General features: G+C 45.6%; 3 protein-coding genes across 3 annotated transcripts; 1 reads left to right on the top strand and 2 right to left on the bottom strand.

The window, feature by feature from the left end:
* Positions 1 to 33: 33 nt before the first annotated feature.
* fen1 (flap structure-specific endonuclease 1) lies at positions 34 to 5,352 on the bottom strand. Its single transcript, XM_060044875.1, has 12 exons — positions 5,188 to 5,352; positions 4,926 to 5,039; positions 4,592 to 4,694; positions 4,312 to 4,414; positions 4,076 to 4,139; positions 3,810 to 3,919; positions 3,302 to 3,438; positions 2,952 to 3,018; positions 2,630 to 2,761; positions 2,107 to 2,258; positions 845 to 959; positions 34 to 190 (listed from the first exon to the last, which is right to left on the bottom strand). The coding sequence occupies exons 2-12, from the start codon at positions 5,005 to 5,007 to the stop codon at positions 113 to 115; spliced, it is 1,143 nt and encodes a 380-aa protein (XP_059900858.1). The 5' UTR covers positions 5,008 to 5,039; positions 5,188 to 5,352; the 3' UTR covers positions 34 to 112.
* A 52-nt stretch (positions 5,353 to 5,404) lies between these two features.
* On the top strand, positions 5,405 to 13,457 carry tm9sf1 (transmembrane 9 superfamily member 1). The gene is made up of 9 exons (XM_060044870.1): positions 5,405 to 5,839; positions 6,405 to 6,616; positions 6,995 to 7,126; positions 7,684 to 7,806; positions 8,275 to 8,642; positions 8,973 to 9,127; positions 9,383 to 9,568; positions 10,045 to 10,318; positions 12,392 to 13,457. The coding sequence occupies exons 2-9, from the start codon at positions 6,407 to 6,409 to the stop codon at positions 12,783 to 12,785; spliced, it is 1,842 nt and encodes a 613-aa protein (XP_059900853.1). The 5' UTR covers positions 5,405 to 5,839; positions 6,405 to 6,406; the 3' UTR covers positions 12,786 to 13,457.
* An 81-nt stretch (positions 13,458 to 13,538) lies between these two features.
* On the bottom strand, positions 13,539 to 16,313 carry nanog (nanog homeobox). The gene is made up of 4 exons (XM_060044874.1): positions 15,740 to 16,313; positions 14,956 to 15,329; positions 14,725 to 14,874; positions 13,539 to 14,425 (listed from the first exon to the last, which is right to left on the bottom strand). Exons 1-4 carry the CDS (start codon positions 16,158 to 16,160, stop codon positions 14,021 to 14,023), a joined length of 1,350 nt encoding a protein of 449 aa, XP_059900857.1. The 5' UTR covers positions 16,161 to 16,313; the 3' UTR covers positions 13,539 to 14,020.
* Between the last annotated feature and the right edge of the window lie 1,755 nt (positions 16,314 to 18,068).

Here is an 18,068-nt window from a genome sequence, read left to right as displayed (position 1 = left end):
CAGCTGAGATTCAGTCACACATCATTGACAAAATAAAACAAAACTCTTTATTCACCAAGACAAATAAACAGTGTCCAGGACTCTGGAAACTTATTTATGACAACCAGGCGGTCTATTTTCCCTTCTTAAATTTGCCTGGTGTGGCCCCGGTCTTCTGCTTCTTCTTTGCTGATCCTTTGGTATCAGGCTCCTGGGAGGCAAGGAGACATGAGAAGGATTAACACAGTGCACTACATAGCTCCAACCACGCTCTAAAACCGCTGTAAAGAAGGAATAGGGAATTAAGTGCCTTAGTGACATCCAAGTGGGAGTGTCCAGCTAGATGTATCCTGCGTAGTTCAGTCTACACATCTGGTGGCATAATATAACCCATTTAAAACTAGCCATTATAAAGAAGGTACGGGGAATACTAAATCTATTTTCATAAAGAGAGGAATCAATATTGTATCAACCAGCTTGTTGAGGAAAAGTTGAGGCTCAGGGAGCTTCCACACTGCGTCAAAAACCAACACCAAAGAAGGTTGGCTGAGGTTTGTCGACGGGTTTGATTTCAACCAGCGCAGAAAACAAAGAAGGGCACTCAAGAGCCCTACTGAGATATTGTGACAACACAAATACACAAGTTCCATTTGGTTTGAGCAGAAGGCCGTTCTAACCAATCAGAATCAGCCATCGTACATAACCTGTGTGTTTTCGCTGGAGATGTTGTCCATGAGGTCTGATTTGGTGTCTAATGTCAGATGGTTAAATTGAGGCTTGATTAAAATAATGAACCAACTAGATTATCTAGGTCCACCAGCCAGCGTGATCGCTCCCTGGCTGTTTGTTTCGGGCCTTTGGTTACCTTGCGCTTAGAGGACAGCGATCCAGTCACACTGAAGAAGGAATCCAATCTTCCTTGGGTGCTGCCCTGTCTGCTCTTCGACATCTTCTTACAGCCGTTACGGATTCTGTCCTCACTGCATGATGAAGCACACACACACACACACACACACACACACACACACACACACACACACACACACACACACACACAGAGAGTTAAAAGCCACATACTATATAACCATGCAATCTCTTTAAGGTGAATGTGGGGGGGCCCATTTGAATAGAAGGTACTTAACAATGATGGACATCCAGAGAACTGAGAATGTGGTAACCAATTAGGGCCCGACCGATATTGATTTTTGAGTGCCGATGCCGATTATTTTCAGAGAAAAATTAAGATTACGATTTAATCGTCAGATTAAAATAAATAAATATAAAAGCCTATAAAACGTAGTTTTTGATACCTTAAATATACTTTAAACACTTTTGACGAATATGTGAATTGAATGCAGAACCTTTGAGTGTTTTAGAATACATTTACAGTCAAAAATGAGTGTAATGTAAAATGTAAAATAAATAACTAACTCCCAATGTGCTGCGCTCGTGAGCAGTGACTAACACGTGCGTGCTGAGCAGTATGGTCTCACCGTTAGAGTCTACAGTATAACAAATTAACATGGCCTGGGACCTAAAGAAAAACAGGCACAACATGCTCAAACAACGCGTCTTGTGTACATTGGTGAGGTGAGCGCGCAGCTGCCTGAGCGAGCATGCTTTCATGTTGTATGGTAAAATTCAATCTCCTCTTTTTTACTCCAGCTAAAGTTGTTAGTTAGCAAGGCGAGTAGGAGCGCAATCTGCAGGATACTAAGCGCAATAACATTTCTAAAAATAAATAAATAAATCGGTTGTAATCGGCGTCTTTTTGGCAGATGTCGATTATTTTCAAAAAGGCTATAATCGGCTGATTAAATCGGCAGGCCGATGAATCGGTCGGGCCCTATAACCAATGCCCATTGGGGGTCACACCAACTAGGCTAGAGCCACCATAACCATCCCAGCCAACGTTGTTGCCTTACAAATGTCCATTTCTATATGTGAAGACACATGAAATGTAGTGGACTGCTAGCCCGGTTACCATCACGACAGTCGCACTACAGAGTAATCGAATGCTCCCATGTGACCTGCTACAGTGTTTGTCTTTCTGTTTCCATTCATGCTGGTGTTAGTGGTGGTGGTGGTGGTGGTGTTGGTGGTGGTGGTGTGGAGGCCCGGGCGTACCTGAACTGCTTCTCTGTGCACATGAACTGGATGAGGTCGTCCTCAGAGGGCTCGTTCCACTTGAGGTCCACCGTGGCGCAGTCCACCACGTCGGGGGCCAGGAAGAGGCGGCGGGCCTCCTTGAACAGCCAGTCGTCGGGGGGAGGGTGCTTCTGCACGGGGACACAGGAGAGAGACGCGTTACATTACATATTATTATTATTACAAGTTTCATAACATTTGTATTAATTATAAAGCTAGTTCAAATTATATTTTGAGATTACATTTTGAAATTTGAATCAAAAGATGACTTTGCGGGAGAGCCACGTTTTCGGGTTGTCGATAATAATTGGACTGACCCAAAGTAACGTCTGGGTCAGTCCAGTTAATGTTGGTATACCCAATATACTACAGAATTATAAAACGTCCCAATACTAGATGCATTTACTATTTTGCATCTCGCATTCTTTCCAGCCTAAACCTTTGCCATGTGAAAATCCAGACATCTACAGGTGCCAGTGGACCACTGGACCACTGAACCCACCTTGGGGTCCAGGTTATCCAGGATCTCCTCGATGGAGCCGTGCTGCTTGATGAGGTCGATGGCGCGCTTGGGGCCGATCCCCTTGATGGTGCCGCAGTAGTCGCAGCCCAGCAGGATGCACAGGTCCACAAACTGAGACGGATGGAAACACACCCGGATTATTAGCTGATAAGCAAACACCTTCCAGTAAAAGGCTTGCGCAAACCACTTCAGGAGCACACATCCGAGTGTGAATGATCAACGGTTTGTGTGCATTGTCCAAATGAAGAGAAGAGCTAGTTTTATGCATGGCATTGCGTGTTTTTTTTAAAGGAAATCCCACCTGTTCATTGGTCAGGCCGATATCCTGCAGCAAGCGATTAAAGCTGAACTCTTGGATCGGAAGTTTCCTAGAACATCACAAGAGAACCGAGAGTCAACGTCTCCATCTCAATATTGGGCAAGTGTAATGCTTTACACAGCATTGCTGAAAAGAGACACAGATAACTGGACGAAAACACAAACGTTTTATACATACTGTTCGTATTGTAATTTGCAAAATCTTTCTTTACACAAGACAAATATACATTTCGATATATTGGTAAAAACCATGAGCCTATATGGGTTAATCAACTCACTAGCTTAAATAAAATACTTTCAAATAACGGACGAATCGGAAGAGAGCATCCATACTTGGCTTCACTGGCCGTCAGGTGCCTGAGGAGGACGTTGGTCCCGAATGTGAGCCCGTCCATGTCCTCCGTTGCCGTGGCGAAGACCTTTCCCCCCTTAACAAGAGCGGCACAGCTGGCCTCAGCCTCGCAAGGCGCCTGTAAGGAAAAAACATTTAACTTAACACAGTGGCTTTTTGAAGTGAACACATAAAATCCTTTCAGGATTAATTACACTGGTATGAAAACTATTCAAGACAATATTATATCCTAAATGATCATAAAACATTTTTGTTAAAGAAAGATAATGGAGACCATTTAAGTACCATCAGCTTCATGCTTGCAAATACACAATATACTATACTGTGTCAAACGCATTTGTGTGAATCATTTTCCCATCGAGATTGACTGAGATCCAAGCTGAGGTGATTCTAAGCATCCCCACCATTGATGAGGGCAGAAATCGAGGTGTCTTCAGTGTGCATTCACAGACACAACAAAGAACTTGGGTAGATAAGAGTTGAGCTAACCTCGATGTAGGGCACACCCATGAGGGTCAGAAGCTTTTTGCATTCATCGTTGTGCTGTTTGGTGACCTTGACCAGTCGTTTGCTGAATTTGTCGATGTTTTCCTGCTCGCCTGGTTATGGACAGAACACATATTTTACAAAATGATATGTCCAGATAATATACAGACTTTTGGACATGAAAATTGTGCCATTCGAAAATGGCATTTACCCATCAATGTTGCAGCTCATAATCTTGAAGTAAATAATGTGATAACCATGATGTTTACCTGCTTCCTGAGCTTTTGCCAGCAGCTTCTCAGCCTCTGCCCTCCTCTCGCCTCTCTTCTCCAGCTGGATAGGACCGATTCAGAGGAAGATGTTAAACCACCAGAAAACAGATTAAAATATGTTTCTTAATCTAACATTAGGACATAAAGCCACCCACGTCACACCAGATGGGTTTCTTCCACACTAAGCCATTGCTGCAGGCAAGCCGAGTCTGTCAGAACGCCGGAGAACTCACCTCGCCGGACTTGAGCTGTGGGGGCTTGCCGTCAAACACATAGACGGGTTTGATGCCATACTCCAGCATGCGGATGGTCCGGTAGAACATTCCCATGAGGTGGCTTTGAGGATAAAATGAAAAGATAAGTTAGACAGAGGGACAGAGAAAGAGAGACACACATCGTTGGGTGACCTAGACTCTCAGGGACCAAATAAATACCACGGACGGACGTCAGAGAGATATAAATACAATGACATGCCATTCATTTAACCACATGTAGTAAGGGTTGAAGTACTACCTTGTCGTCTCTCCATCTTCATTCTGAAGGAGGTTGCCATCCTGGCGCACTGCGATCAAAAACTGGTAGATGCACATAGAGGCATCTATAGCAATCTTTCTCCCTGCAAAATAATTGTACGGCAGTCATTTCCATGCAAATACAAATATAGACAATGTTTTCTAAAATGTATCAGCTGAATGTTTGTTGGGCAACTGAGAAAAACGTTACTTGGTTAGCAATGTCGATTTAATGGTCGTATTAAAACAATTTGGAAAAAGTCACAAGGGAGACAAGCTTTCCAGTCGTTTATCCTAAACCAGAGTATGTTATGTATGAAGAACTTGTTTAGTACCGAAGTAGCTCTTGATGTCTTGTTCTTTTATGGCCCCGGGAGCCTGGTCGGCTATAAGCTTAGCTAAACCGTGAATTCCCATCACTGGAGGCTCAGGCAACAAATCAGCAGATTCTGCAAAACAACAGCATGCCAGTCAGTCCTAGACTCCAACGTCTGGAGTTAACGCACTAACAACAACTTCTTTCAACCTTTGAACAATATAGGACTATTATGTATCCATAATAATACAGTATTTTTTGTGTCCACTGTGCCAACTCACCGAGGTTTTACACTTGCGGTGTGTGATGTATCAGGCGCGGGGAAAACGCGTACGTTTCGCGGGTAAACAATATATAGGCATGACCAACAGATGCCGAGATCTTGCTGGATGGATTCAGCTCAAATAGCGTTGGGAGCCACCGATCGATTATGCTGTGTTGATTACGTAGCCTGTGCGGAAAAGGGAAACAGAGGAGAAAGCATTTGATTGGTTTGTTAAGTCGATGGTAATAATGCTTCCGAATATAATGCCAATGGTTCAATATTATGATTACATAGGTACATTCATTCGCAAAACGATATATATAGATGAATATACGTTTCCTGAGTCGGAAATAGTGGATACTGTTCAGATGTTCGGAGGGGGTGTGGTTTTATTCTCTCCTCCCACTCCGGAAAACTCACTCTTATCGTCATTATTTTAATTTTCTGTGACGTGGAGTCGATTTCTTCCTTAATTCCGTCTCATGTGTCTATGAAAGTGCACAGTGTTCCTGTCCCGGATACAATGAACACACCAATTTCAAAGTAATCGATTTTTTCCATTATGATTATTACAATTTTAAAATCATAATATCTGTCGGCGTACATCGGAGAGGAGAGGTGAATCTTCGGGCCTGGAATCCGAAGAATCCGACGATCCGACAGGACAGGCAGGTTTTGTGCAGATTTAGGATCCCGTTTCATAACTAAATTGTATGATCGTACCAAGGACATTTGATTGCTATGAGTCGCTTTTGAAGTGTGTCTTGGAAGAAGTCACACTTTTCCCAGCGCAATTGAAACTGATGTCCTATCCAAGACTTTGTTTTCTTCGTGGACACCAGTCATGCTCAATCATTTGACTCGAAGTCGTTCTTACCTGGCGTCTGTCTTCAACACATATAATGCTGTTGATCGCTGGGGTTGTCACTGCTGAATCCTGAAGCTGAGATTTTTGTGGAATAGCATTGGCACTGCCCCCCCCCCCCCCCCCCCCAATAAGCATATGTAATGCAACCCAGACTGTAGCAATTGTAATCGTTGTATCACAACACTGATGTCTTTTGTCAAAAACAATGTGTGTCACTGCAATGTTTTGCTGTCCTGTACTTTACTGTATGTCTGACTCTTGGGCTTGTAATATGACACATTCAAATACAGTATAATTTGAATAATACAAGCACATTATTAATATATATCAGGCATTCTTTAAATCGTCCTTTTCTTCCCTTGCAGAAATGCAGGTTGCAGTAGGAAATGTGTCGGCTGGCCGGCAGAAGATGGTTTGTCTGTACTGGGTTTTGTTCCTGCTGGTGCTTCCGTCATCATGGGCGGTCAGCTACAAGCATGGGGATAACGTCACGTTGTACGTGAACAAAGTCGGCCCTTACCATAACCCACAGGAGACTTATCACTACTACACCCTGCCGGTGTGCAGGCCTGACGAGGTCAGTCGCTGTGGGGATGGACTGTCATGTGGTATACGTGTCCCTTACCAGACATGTTTGCTTACAGTATGTGGTTTGCATATAAGCATAGATAAGAACTGCGCCTGTTTGTGTAAACAGTCTCATTTGTCTCAACGGTGTGATCCAATTCTATCCAAGGGTTCTAAAAAGATCTTTGCCGTTTGAATTAACTGATCTGATGAACGGGATTTTAACGGTAATAATAATAATACGGGTCATTTGATACTTTCAGCTCAAAGTGTGTGAGGTGCACTCCTACAATGCACTACTGTCCGATTTAGTCAAACCTGAATGACAGGGTATTATGTATAGCCTAACTTGTGGTTCCACTTCCCTCCTGACGTTGTTTTTTATCAGGTGCACCACAAGTCACTGAGCCTGGGCGAGGTTTTGGACGGCGACCGGATGGCCCAGTCTCTGTATCACATCGGCTTCCGGGAGAACGTTGAGAAGAAGACGCTGTGCCAGCTCACTCTCTCAGAGAAACAGGTACGAGAGATGGATTTCGCTGTGTATGTCAGTGTGCGATGGCCAGATGGCCACATTTTTAACTATTCAGAACAGGAATATCCTCCAGAATTATTTTTGTCATACTGCTGTAGATGAGTGAGATGAATAATAAGTGCCTCTGGTGGCTTCATCATGTCAATTTATTGTTATCAAGCGGGTATCGTGGGTTAAAAAGCAGTTGTTCAATGCATTACCTAGCTCAACTTGATCAAGTAGTAACATGGGGAGAGTTTAAAGCTGCTGGTCTGAGAGATGTTTAGAAGCCCCCCTTTAATTCCTTTTTTTTCTTGGCTTTACATTTTTAAATAGTATTATTATACATACATATATTTTAAATGTACATTGTTAGTTTGCTGTGTTTTTTTTATGCGAAATGTATTGGTTTTAATCGTTTAGTATTTCGTATTTCGTATGTCGATGTGTCTGTCGGGGGTCTATGTTGTGTTTCAGGGGAGATAGAGGTACCGTATCATGAACAGGAGCAAGAACTGGAGACATCAAGACAGTAAAAAAAGAGCTGCTGGTCTTTGTTCCAGGTGGACCAGCTTCGTGAGGCCATCGAGGAGCTCTACTACTTCGAGTTTGTGGTGGACGAGATTCCCATCTGGGGGTTCGTCGGGTACATGGAGGAGAGTGGCTTCCTGCCGCACAGTCACAAGGTACAGACGTTGCCGAGCTCATGAATGGCTCTGTGTGAATGAGAACGTGCGCTTGGGTGGTGGAATGGAAAGCAATTGTGTGCAGGAGAGTTTGCAACACAAACACACACACACTCACACACTCAAAATTGTGTTTGAGTGGTATAGGAACTGACACTGTGTGTGTGTGTGTGTGTGTGCGTGTGCGTGTGTGTGTGTGTGTGTGTGTGTGTGTGTGTGTTTGAGAGGATGACAGCTAGAGTCTATGAGAGAAAGAGAGGAGGAGCTGTCATTAATCTTGTTACAGCTCTGTCAGCACTTGATCCAAATTCAACGTATCCTCTCTCTCTCTCTCTCTCTCTCTCTCTCTCTCTCTCTCTCTCTCTCTCTCTCCCTCTCTCCCTCTCCCCTCTCCCCCTCTCCCCCTCCCTCTCTCCCCCTCCCTCTCTTTCCATCTCCCATTTCACGCCCGGTCCTGTGTCGCTGCAGGTTGGCTTGTGGACCCACCTTGACTTCAACATCGAGTACAACGGCGACTCTGTGATCTTCGCCAACGTCTCGGTGAAGGACGTCAAGCCCATGCCCCTGGAGGAGGGGGGCGGGCTGGTGGCGGGGGGCGTGGGGGTGGGCGGGGCCGTGGGTGGCGGCATCACGATCACACACACGTACAGCGTGCACTGGTTCGAGTCCCCGCTGCCGTACGCGCGGCGTGGCGAACGCCTCCGCGACCACTCCTTCTTCCCCAAGACGCTGGAGATCCATTGGCTGTCAATCATCAACTCCTTGGTGCTGGTGGTGCTACTGTTGGGCTTCGTCATCATCATCCTCATGCGCGTGCTGAAGAACGACTTTGCAAGGTCAGTCCAGAGGCAACCACTATAAAAACACATGGATATATATTCTACTGGTTTTGCTTCTATTGCTGTGATGCATCTGAAGATTTATTTTTGTTTGTCTACGGAAACTACGCATACTTGCACATTTTATTGATTCATTTTTTGTTGTTTTATTTTAATCCTGGATTAAGTTCTGGGTCTGTATCTATGTCTCTTCCTGAAGCTCTCCATTCTCAAGGAGTAACCAGACACTAAAATACAACGTTGACGTCTATGCTGAAACCAAAGCGTTTTGCCATTGGCTACGTCCGAATTTCTTCAAAGTGGTGCCGTGTAATGTACCCCTTCAAGGTACAACGTGGAGGAGGAGGGCCGATCTGACGACCCGGACCAAGGGGACAACGGCTGGAAGATCATCCACACCGACGTCTTCCGGTTCCCCCCCTACAAAAGCCTTCTGTGTGCCGTGCTGGGAGTCGGAGCTCAGTTCCTCACCCTTGCCACAGGTGGGCATCGCGCCATTGAGCTCCTGAGAGGTTGTTGTTGAGAAAGGATAGATGTACATACAGAGAGTCTTCTAATAATAAGTTGATTATTATTCAGGTGGCTGATGTGGCTTTGAGATAAAAATCTAAAGACTTTTGGGTTAAGGAGAGAGAGACAAATACTGTTCAACCTAAATCCAGTGTACCAAAAATAATTTATTCCATCTGGTGACTGGAATAAGTTGTACTCGTGTGCGTGTGTGTGTGTCTCCATAGCGATTATCGTCATGGCGCTGCTGGGGATGTTCAACGTGCATCGCCACGGTGCCATCAACTCTGCGGCCATCGTGCTGTACGCCCTGACCAGCTGCGTGTCGGGCTACGTCTCCTGTGGCTTCTACACGCAGATCCACGGCGAGCGATGGGTCTGGAACATCATCCTCACCTCCAGCCTGTTCTCCGGTGAGTCGGGCCCAGACGGGTCCCAGGGTACTGACACTGACACTGACTTGGTCTTGGTGACGGACCCATACTGTGACCGTGAAAACAACAGGGACGGCTAGCCAAGATGATGTGTCTTGTGTGGGTGCAGTGCTTTCTTATCCAGTTTGCAGAATAGTTGTCTACGGTGAAGTTGTGTGCGCCAGTGACTCAAGAGGTAGGAAGTCTCTTTCTAGTAAGAATGAAGGTTTAAAAAAACTCACAGGCAGTTACAATAAACCAAAAAAGTGGTAGTGAAAGTATGAATAAAAAAAATGCATGATAAAGAATTATAAAAAATATATAGATATATGTATGAGGTACAGGTAAAAAATCATTACGGTTTTACGTTGTTGAGAATTTTGCCATGTGTCAATATCGATGTCCCTCATTCAGAAAAAAGAAAGAGAACTAAAACCCAGCCTCCCCCTTCCCATTCCCCCCCCGCCCCATTGCAGCGCCCCTGTTCCTGACGTGGAGCGTGGTGAACTCGGTCCACTGGTGGAGCGGCTCCACCCAGGCCCTGCCGGCCAGCACAGTGCTGCTGCTGCTGGGGGCCTGGATCTTGGTGGGCTTCCCCCTCACCGTCATCGGGGGCATCGTGGGCAAGAACCGCGCGGGCAGCTTCCAGGCGCCGTGCCGCACGCGCAACATCGCCCGGCAGATCCCCACGCAGCCCTGGTACAAGCACGCCACGGTGCACATGGCCATCGGGGGCTTCCTGCCCTTCAGGTGAGCCCTGGGTTCTCATTGGTCGGTTGGTTGGAAGAGGAGGGGATGTTCTATTTGCAAGGATCGATCTTCTTTAAAAGGAGTCTTGTTGCTTGTTGGTTTTGCCCCAGCGCTTGGTTTAAGGTTGTCCAGTGCGGTTCCATTTCCCATCCTGTTTTCTAAGTGATTGTTTTGGGGGATTTTCTTTTGCTTTCTGTTTTTTTGGAAGTGGATGCAGACTACATCAATAATTCAACAAAAAAATAAGTCCTGATATGATCGCCTTCCGATACCTAACTCACTGAAACCACCGGCATAACACGCTAAAACTATGCAAAGCTAGTTTCTGTCTCGGTTACTGCAGCCATCTCTGGGCACTAGTAGAAACATCAACTGCACTTCAAGCCATAAACATTACACCAACCATAAAGGAAAGGTTTATTAAACGATAGAAACTAGGGCAATATATTTCACAGCAGCAAATCCGAACATTGCCAACGACAATCTTAATCAACTCTATAGACTTTGAAATAAAACAGCAGCACTCACCAGTCACTTGAACATAAAATACATCCTTTGTTCCTTTCTGATGAAAAGATCACTTCCTCATGCAGTCGGTTCTATTTTCTAAGAAGATGTTCCTTTCTATATATAGAGCGACGCCAGTTTAGTTTGTCCAGTTGTCCATAATGACTACTGTAGCAGTGGACACTGGAATAGTAACAACCCAGCATGTAAGAGCATGAGGTAGCTCATTTTGACTTTTCCCCTGAAAATCTGAAATTCTGTACATAACCCTCAGTTCAGTTTTGAGCCTAGCAGATCAAAGTGTGCTCAGTTGCTTTCATCCAGACTCCTCGTCCTCCTCACTTTCAGGGAAGTTGTGGTTTGAGCAATGCCACGAACAACAGTTGTATGACCCTGGAACCGATTGGTTAATTGCTAGAGGATGCTTTCAACCACAGTTTCATGCAGCTCTCTGCAGTGAGTGCAGGCATCAACTGTTCTCCCTCGAGATGCTCTTTGCTCTCCCGCGACTTCCACCGTTTCCTCAAAGTCGCTGTTGAATTTTACTCGCTCACTTCAATTTTACTCGCCGGAAACCTTCAATCCTAGACAGACATATCTAGCACTCTTTTATTTTTGGCTGCCACCTGAGACATTAGAAGTTTTAGTGTGTGTGCATAACAAAGCACAAACTGCCTGGGGGAATGATTCTTTAATAAGAGCCTGCACACCGTTAATCTCAGATGCCATAACGGCAGCTCCATCTTAGACCCGAACGAGTACTTTTGCTTTGTTTCCATAGGATAGCTGTCTTAAAAGTAAAGTTTTGCTGGAGCTAGGTCGTGTTGACACTTTTCTCAGTTACACCCTCAGATTTCAAGAATCTCTCCTTGACACCTTCATCACTCACGCATCTGATGACGCGTGAAATGCAGCATTGCTGACATCCGTGCTTGCGTCGACCATGAGTGCGACATACTTGGCTTTGCTTACCTGCTCTTTGATTGGGTCATTCAGTACATCAGCCACGGCACCGATAAGATCGACTGTCTGTCTGTCTGGATAGTATCTTTCTCGCTTTGCCCCGCGGTGTACTCATTCAACACCCACTCTTTCCTCTTCCTCCTTGTAACCTCAGCTCCTCCTGGCAGAAAGTGTTACGGTGCTCTTGAGCCTGACACTTTATGGCCTGTCGATGTTCGACAGCAAACAACCATTTGCTTTGAGTAGGAGGGAGAGGCCCTAGCTGTGCTTTTAATGGCTACAATTACCTACAAAGTGTTGTCAAGTGTTGTCACCATAAACTATACATGGATCAAATTGCATCCTTTGTCCACTGTTTTGCTCACTCTAGATATGCTTGCATATATGTTCACTGTTTATTAATTCAAGGCAAGGTTAATAACAATCTTGGCACATGTACATCGATCTACAGTGTTCTCCGCTAATTTACAAAACTCATATACCACATTATGCTTTTACACGGTAGATAAATAGCGTCTTTCTACAAACACAATCAAAAGCATAACACCCATCTACCTCCCACCTCGTCTTCACTCTGTCCAACCTTCCTCCCTCCCCCCTCAGCGCCATCTCGGTGGAGCTTTACTACATCTTCGCCACCGTGTGGGGCCGGGAACACTACACGCTGTACGGCATCCTGCTCTGCGTCTTCGCCATCCTGCTGTCGGTGGGCGCCTGCATCTCCGTGGCCCTCACCTACTTCCTGCTGTCGGGAGAGGACTACCGCTGGTGGTGGCGGAGCGTGCTGAGCGCGGGCTCCACGGGCCTCTTCATCTTCGTCTACTCGGTCTTCTACTACCGCAACCGGTCCTCCATGAGCGGGCTGGTCCAGAGCGCGGAGTTCTTCGGGTACTCGCTGCTCACGGCGCTGGTGTTCTCGCTCATGCTGGGCACGGTGTCGTTCTGGGCCTCGCTCACCTTCATCCGCTACATCTACCGCAGCCTCAAGATGGACTAGGGGGACGGCGCATCAGCCTTTTGGGTTCTGTACACCGAGGGGGACAACAAATAAAACAAGTGCTTTGATAGCCGCTCATCTTTACCCATGACAAATGCATCAGCAACTTCCATGTGGTCTCCAAGTGCAAGATACAGAACCTGATGAAGGTAAAGGACAGGAATCAGAGGCCTTTCAGGTTGATTAGGTAGATAAGTAACATGACATATCAGCACTAGGGTACTATTTAGATTCATGGTTGGACATTTGAAGGATGGAGTGGGCACCTGGAACGTTCTGTATTTAAGAAAATGAAATGGGGGATATTTAACGTTCGATAAGGGATTGTGTCGCCGTCAAGAACATGATGTGTACATGTGACTGTTTATATATTCTATGAGGCAGACTCAGGTTTGGCACCAACTGCTGCACCAGGCACTGCTGGGCCATGCATAAATTGTGATTTAAATGAGCCTTCCCCAAATCTTTTACCGGCTTTAAAAAGGGTACCAAGGAAGTGAGCTCACAGGGCCCAGCAGTGCTACGGCAGGGGTCTGATGCTTAGCAAAATGCTGGTGGCGATGGCATCGATAATGCGAGCAGTTTGGTCGTATGGTGTTCCTTTGTTGACCTAGACTGTTGTAAATATACAATCTTTTCAATAAAAAGCTTTTTGTTAATATAGAATGTTAATCATGTCTGGGCTCAGTCTTAAAATGGAGGTGGGGAAGTGGTGGCTACTTTCCAATATAAATAAATCACAGGAGATGAAAATTACAATTATGGTAGCAATTAAGAACCAGTGTTTATTCCAAAAATAACACCACTTATGCGTTTACAGGAGGTGCGACAGTTGATTTCAGACTGTTCACAAAAAAAAAAAAAAAAGCCAAAACAGTGGTATACAATCATAGAAACACCCAATTCATGATAAGACCTGTAAAGGGCTTTTTACCGCATTTGTCACCCCAAGCGCAAAAACAAGCAACCCCTACAATGTACATTAAATACTCAATATAAAAATAGAACTTCGGACAAGGGACACAGGAAGATAAAACCGCTGAAGAACAGTATAGAGTATAAACGAGGTATATGTACACCAGGCCTTCTTTGCAAATGGTTTCGGCGAGTAACCAAAAAAAACCACGAGGCATTTCCTAAGAGTGTTGAGGGTCGCTATGGGGTATTGGGGAGAAGAAGTAGGATCCGCCATAAACATTACCCAATAAAAATACATGTAAAATCAAATCACAAGGTCAACAGATTCCCGTGCCTGGAAGGTTGTTGTCCGTGCTTTGTCCCAGGGCCATATGCAGCGGACAGTCGAGCCTGCCGTCGCTGTTCGCAGTGGAGTCGTCGCTGGTGGCCAGGGGGCCGGACGCGCTGTAGGCGCTGGGGTTGCTGTAGTCGTGCTGCTGCTGCTGCTGGTGGTGGGCGGACGAGGCCATGGGCCAGCCATGGCCCTCGGGCCTCGAGGGAAGGGGATTTGTGCGGGGGCCCCCGGTGGACCAAGACCCGTGGTAGCTCGCCGTGCCGGCCGCGCCCATGGCGGCCAGGTAGTAGGCCAGATTCTGGGGCGCGGTGTTCTTGTAGATGCCTCCCGCCTCCATCATATGTTGGGTGTACTGCTCCTGGAGGTGGCTCCGGGCGTCTCCTTGATACTTGGGTGTAGGGAAGAGAACATGTATACATTAGGCTAGTGTACATGCACAACTTTACATACACATCGAGTCAACGCGCAGCAGGGGTTAAATGTAGCGTCATGCCTTTAAGGCCACGACCAGTCTAGCGTCGGGCCTCCAATTTAGACGCAATACTCTATGTCCACACCGGAAGATTCTCCGTCACCGACCACAGGAAGCATGATGGATAGGACAAGAGGAATGTTCAAATAATATCCTCCAGTGTCTACTTGACTTGCACTGGGCCATGATGGTAGAGTCACTGAGCTGCAACTTACTTGCTGTAGGAGTGGGGCCATGTTTGGGTAAACGGCTGGGCCGGGGTTGACGTCGACAGCCTTCTTGGTATTGTAGTGCTCAGACACCCAGCTCGTGTCCTTCTGATGTCTCCTCAGCTTCATCCTACGATTCTGAAACCAGGTCTTCACCTGAACACACACAAACCAGCACTTAGTCTTTGTGCGCGAGAGTCACCCAAATCAAATTTTCTAAGTGAATCATTGCTCTACCTGCTTATAAGTGAGTCCTGATTGGGCTGCCAGGTTCTTCATCTCTGCAGGGGTGAGGTACCTCTGTGCACTGAAACGCTGGACCAGGGCGTTCATCTGTTCTTCGGAGAACGCGGTGCGGCGCTTCCCCCGGCCGAAGGTCGTGCGTCGCGTCTTCGGGGTGGTTTTAGATGTGGCCACAGGGGAGCAGGAAGTGTTTGGGTCCTCATTTTCCACAGCATCGAAGCTTTGCGGCTCCTCCAGAATAGAGGAAAGATCATGGGTTGTGTTGGGGCTACCCGTTTCAGGGTCATGGTCCAATTCCTTCTTTATCCAGGCAGTAGGGTCTGTCTGGGGGAGACCCTCTTCTCTGCTACTAGGTGAACTCCACGAGTCTGAGTAGGTCAAAAATAAATATAAGCAATGGTCGATAGTGTGCATTTTGATGCAAAACATTCCCAACGGTGTGCATACTGAAGGTGACAAAAACGTAAAACCGTTTTGTCCTAAAAGAACGCTCTACAGTGCAAAAACGATGGGTGCAATATCATATTATACCAGCAGATGTCACCACATCTACTTTCTAACATCGGAGCCGGTTGGCGGGATATTCGGAAAAACTCTAATCCAATATGGCCTCGGATTGTACTTCGTTGGCGATACTCATACGGGAAATAATCGTAAACGAGGCAGCAGAAAATGTAAGCCATTAAATTGCATTATTAAAAATAGATCTTTCACCACCCAACTGGGCACCGCATTTAATAACGTTAGTAAGTTACCGTTCTCTGGCGGTTCTACATACCGGGCGAAGTGTGCGCCTCCGAGTCACTGGTCGGCGTGCCGCTTCTTGCGCGACCGCCGCCGTCGTCGTCGATTACGAGCGGGTCATAAGTTGATGGGGGTTGCCCCGGAAAACCAATACGACTGTTCTGCGAACCGCCGAGGTAGACAACCCCCGAACTCTGGTAGTGTCCGTGGAGGTTCAAAACGCTTTGCTCCGGGCTCCTCGGCGGCGATTCCTCTCGAGGCCTGGCCGTAGTGGCGTAGTAGCCTTGGGGGACCACGGCGTTGTAGCTTCCGAGCTCGGCAACTCCGTGGTCCGCCCAACTCGGAAGAGTGCCTTGGGTTTGCTCCGACCCGGCTTGGTACACGATACCGTAGGCATATGCGTGGTGGTATGGTGGATTGTAATTGTAACTCAGTTGAGTCTTCCACTCTGCCATTCTGTTAAAAAGGATTAAAAAAGGTTCTAAAACACAGCAGCAACAAAATATTTTTTGATTATTTTAAAAGTGTCCTTAAAACCACTGATCAATCGCCGGCATGGCCTGTACTTCACTTCTGACGATATTGGGACTCTGATGTGACTTTCTTGTGGGGCTTTTATTCAAAGGTGCGTGGAGGTGTGCTTGATTTGATAACAGCCAATCAGATTACCTTCGTCACAATCCACGACAATTAGACCTAGCCCCTCACCTCAACTTCCAAATGCATAGTTCTTGAAGTCAAGCAAAGTAAATAATTGGTAAACTTTGTAAGAGTTAAATAATATTAAATGTATGTATGCATAAAATAATCTTAAATAAAACAAGGATAAATGAAGATAGATTGATAGATAGGGTTATACAAATACTAAATAAGTGTGGCCTTATTCTATTTGACCTAACTTAAACCACCTATGTTAATTTTTTCTATTTGGGATTATTTTATTGAATGATTTAGTGCATCTTTCAGACAAAGATCATACCATCTTCAATGGTGTGATGGCTCCTCCACAGTTTATGCTATGGTTGGGATTATCTAAAATATCTCTCACTACAATTTAAGTAAGGTCATGGTATTTTTATATTTGATTCAATTCCTTCTGATACAGATTCCACCAATGCTCCATGCATGATAGAAGTCAAATTTGAGTGATTCAGAACCTTGTTTGGTGTGATGTGGTATGGCAGTTACAACATCCTCTACACAGCATATCAGTCAACTGATAATCTAAGCGCCATTGTGTAATCCTGTAAACCTGCATGTAAACAGTTACTTTGTCGAGGTGGCTTTCAGTCGGTTACTCCATGTTACTCTCTGGCAAGTACTTCCAATTCTGTGTAAATCTGGTGTGCTGCTTCTGAAATAACCTAAAACAAATAGTATATAAAACTGATTTAGATTAGGCCCTGTGTTTGCATCCTAGCCGATGCTGTTATGCTCTGCGTGCTGTGCTGTACTTTGACATGGTAATGATTCAGTTAGGGAGAGCTATGGGAGAATGGTGTGCCCTAATTGCAGCATTTGCATTACCAATGTTCTACTGATGGACATGCTGTGGTTCTGGGTAAACAAGCAAGATCGCAGTGGCCACAGCTGAATAACTGGTCTGTTCTTATGGTTAACCGGCCATGTTTTTTCTGCCTTTATGTATATATGTCGATTAATAAACCCATTGCACTCCTGATCATCCCTGGAAGGAGTTCCTTCTGCTTTCCTTCTCAAAATGTCTTCCTAGCTAATTAAGGGAGTTTTTTCTTGCCCTCTGGGAGGCTAGGATCAGGGGGGTATCATACATATATTGCCTGTGAAGCCCTACAATTCTGTTCCTGTGATAAAGGGCTATACAAATAGAATTGAACTGATTTGAAATGGATTGAATTGAAGAGATAAGGAGCACAGGGCTAGGTGGGTGAGATAAGAGGGGTGATGTCAGAGGCGGTGGTTTTGGGCGGGGGAACACAACGTTTGTGCGGTGCATTATCATGGAGATGTCGTCTCAGATGCAGATGAGAGCTTATTGGAGGTTGAGGCCATTTGGTGGAGGGATTGCTGATCATCTGAGGACTGGTTGATGCACACAAAGAAAGGTTACATTCCACCCTGAGTGGCTTTTAGAGGTGCCTTCAAGGGATCAAGGGTTGATGGACTAGTCACTAGATAATCTGTTTTTCAATTTGAATACATTTTCACAGAAACATCTAAAATGCTCCCAATAAAAATGTCTTTGAAGGTTGAATTGAGCACCAACATCACCGGCCAAACTTTATTTGGCATATACTTATGCTAACCAAGTACAATGTTCAGGGAATTGACAGCAGTACATACATAATGAGAAAACGTACAAATGATGAATAGTAAAATCATTA

Source organism: Gadus macrocephalus, chromosome 23 (assembly GCF_031168955.1).
Source record: "Gadus macrocephalus chromosome 23, ASM3116895v1".
Taxonomy (NCBI): domain Eukaryota; kingdom Metazoa; phylum Chordata; class Actinopteri; order Gadiformes; family Gadidae; genus Gadus; species Gadus macrocephalus.
The sequence above is the reverse complement of the archived record's forward strand: the minus strand, read 5'-3'. Positions and strand labels throughout refer to the sequence as shown.

Coding starts and splice junctions, on each gene's coding strand:
- fen1 (XM_060044875.1), bottom strand. CDS start 5,007: ATGGGAATTCACGGTTTAGCTAAGCTTATAGCCGACCAGGCTCCCGGG. Junction 4,140..4,311: donor CACAGCTCAAGTCCGGCGAG/GTGAGTTCTCCG, acceptor GGTCCTATCCAG/CTGGAGAAGAGAGGCGAGAG. Junction 2,762..2,951: donor TCGGCCTGACCAATGAACAG/GTGGGATTTCCT, acceptor CATCCGTCTCAG/TTTGTGGACCTGTGCATCCT.
- tm9sf1 (XM_060044870.1), top strand. CDS start 6,407: ATGCAGGTTGCAGTAGGAAATGTGTCGGCTGGCCGGCAGAAGATGGTT. Junction 9,128..9,382: donor GTTCCTCACCCTTGCCACAG/GTGGGCATCGCG, acceptor GTGTCTCCATAG/CGATTATCGTCATGGCGCTG. Junction 10,319..12,391: donor GGGGGCTTCCTGCCCTTCAG/GTGAGCCCTGGG, acceptor CTCCCCCCTCAG/CGCCATCTCGGTGGAGCTTT.
- nanog (XM_060044874.1), bottom strand. CDS start 16,160: ATGGCAGAGTGGAAGACTCAACTGAGTTACAATTACAATCCACCATAC. Junction 15,330..15,739: donor GGAGGCGCACACTTCGCCCG/GTATGTAGAACC, acceptor TGACCTACTCAG/ACTCGTGGAGTTCACCTAGT. Junction 14,426..14,724: donor TGGCCCCACTCCTACAGCAA/GTAAGTTGCAGC, acceptor CCTACACCCAAG/TATCAAGGAGACGCCCGGAG.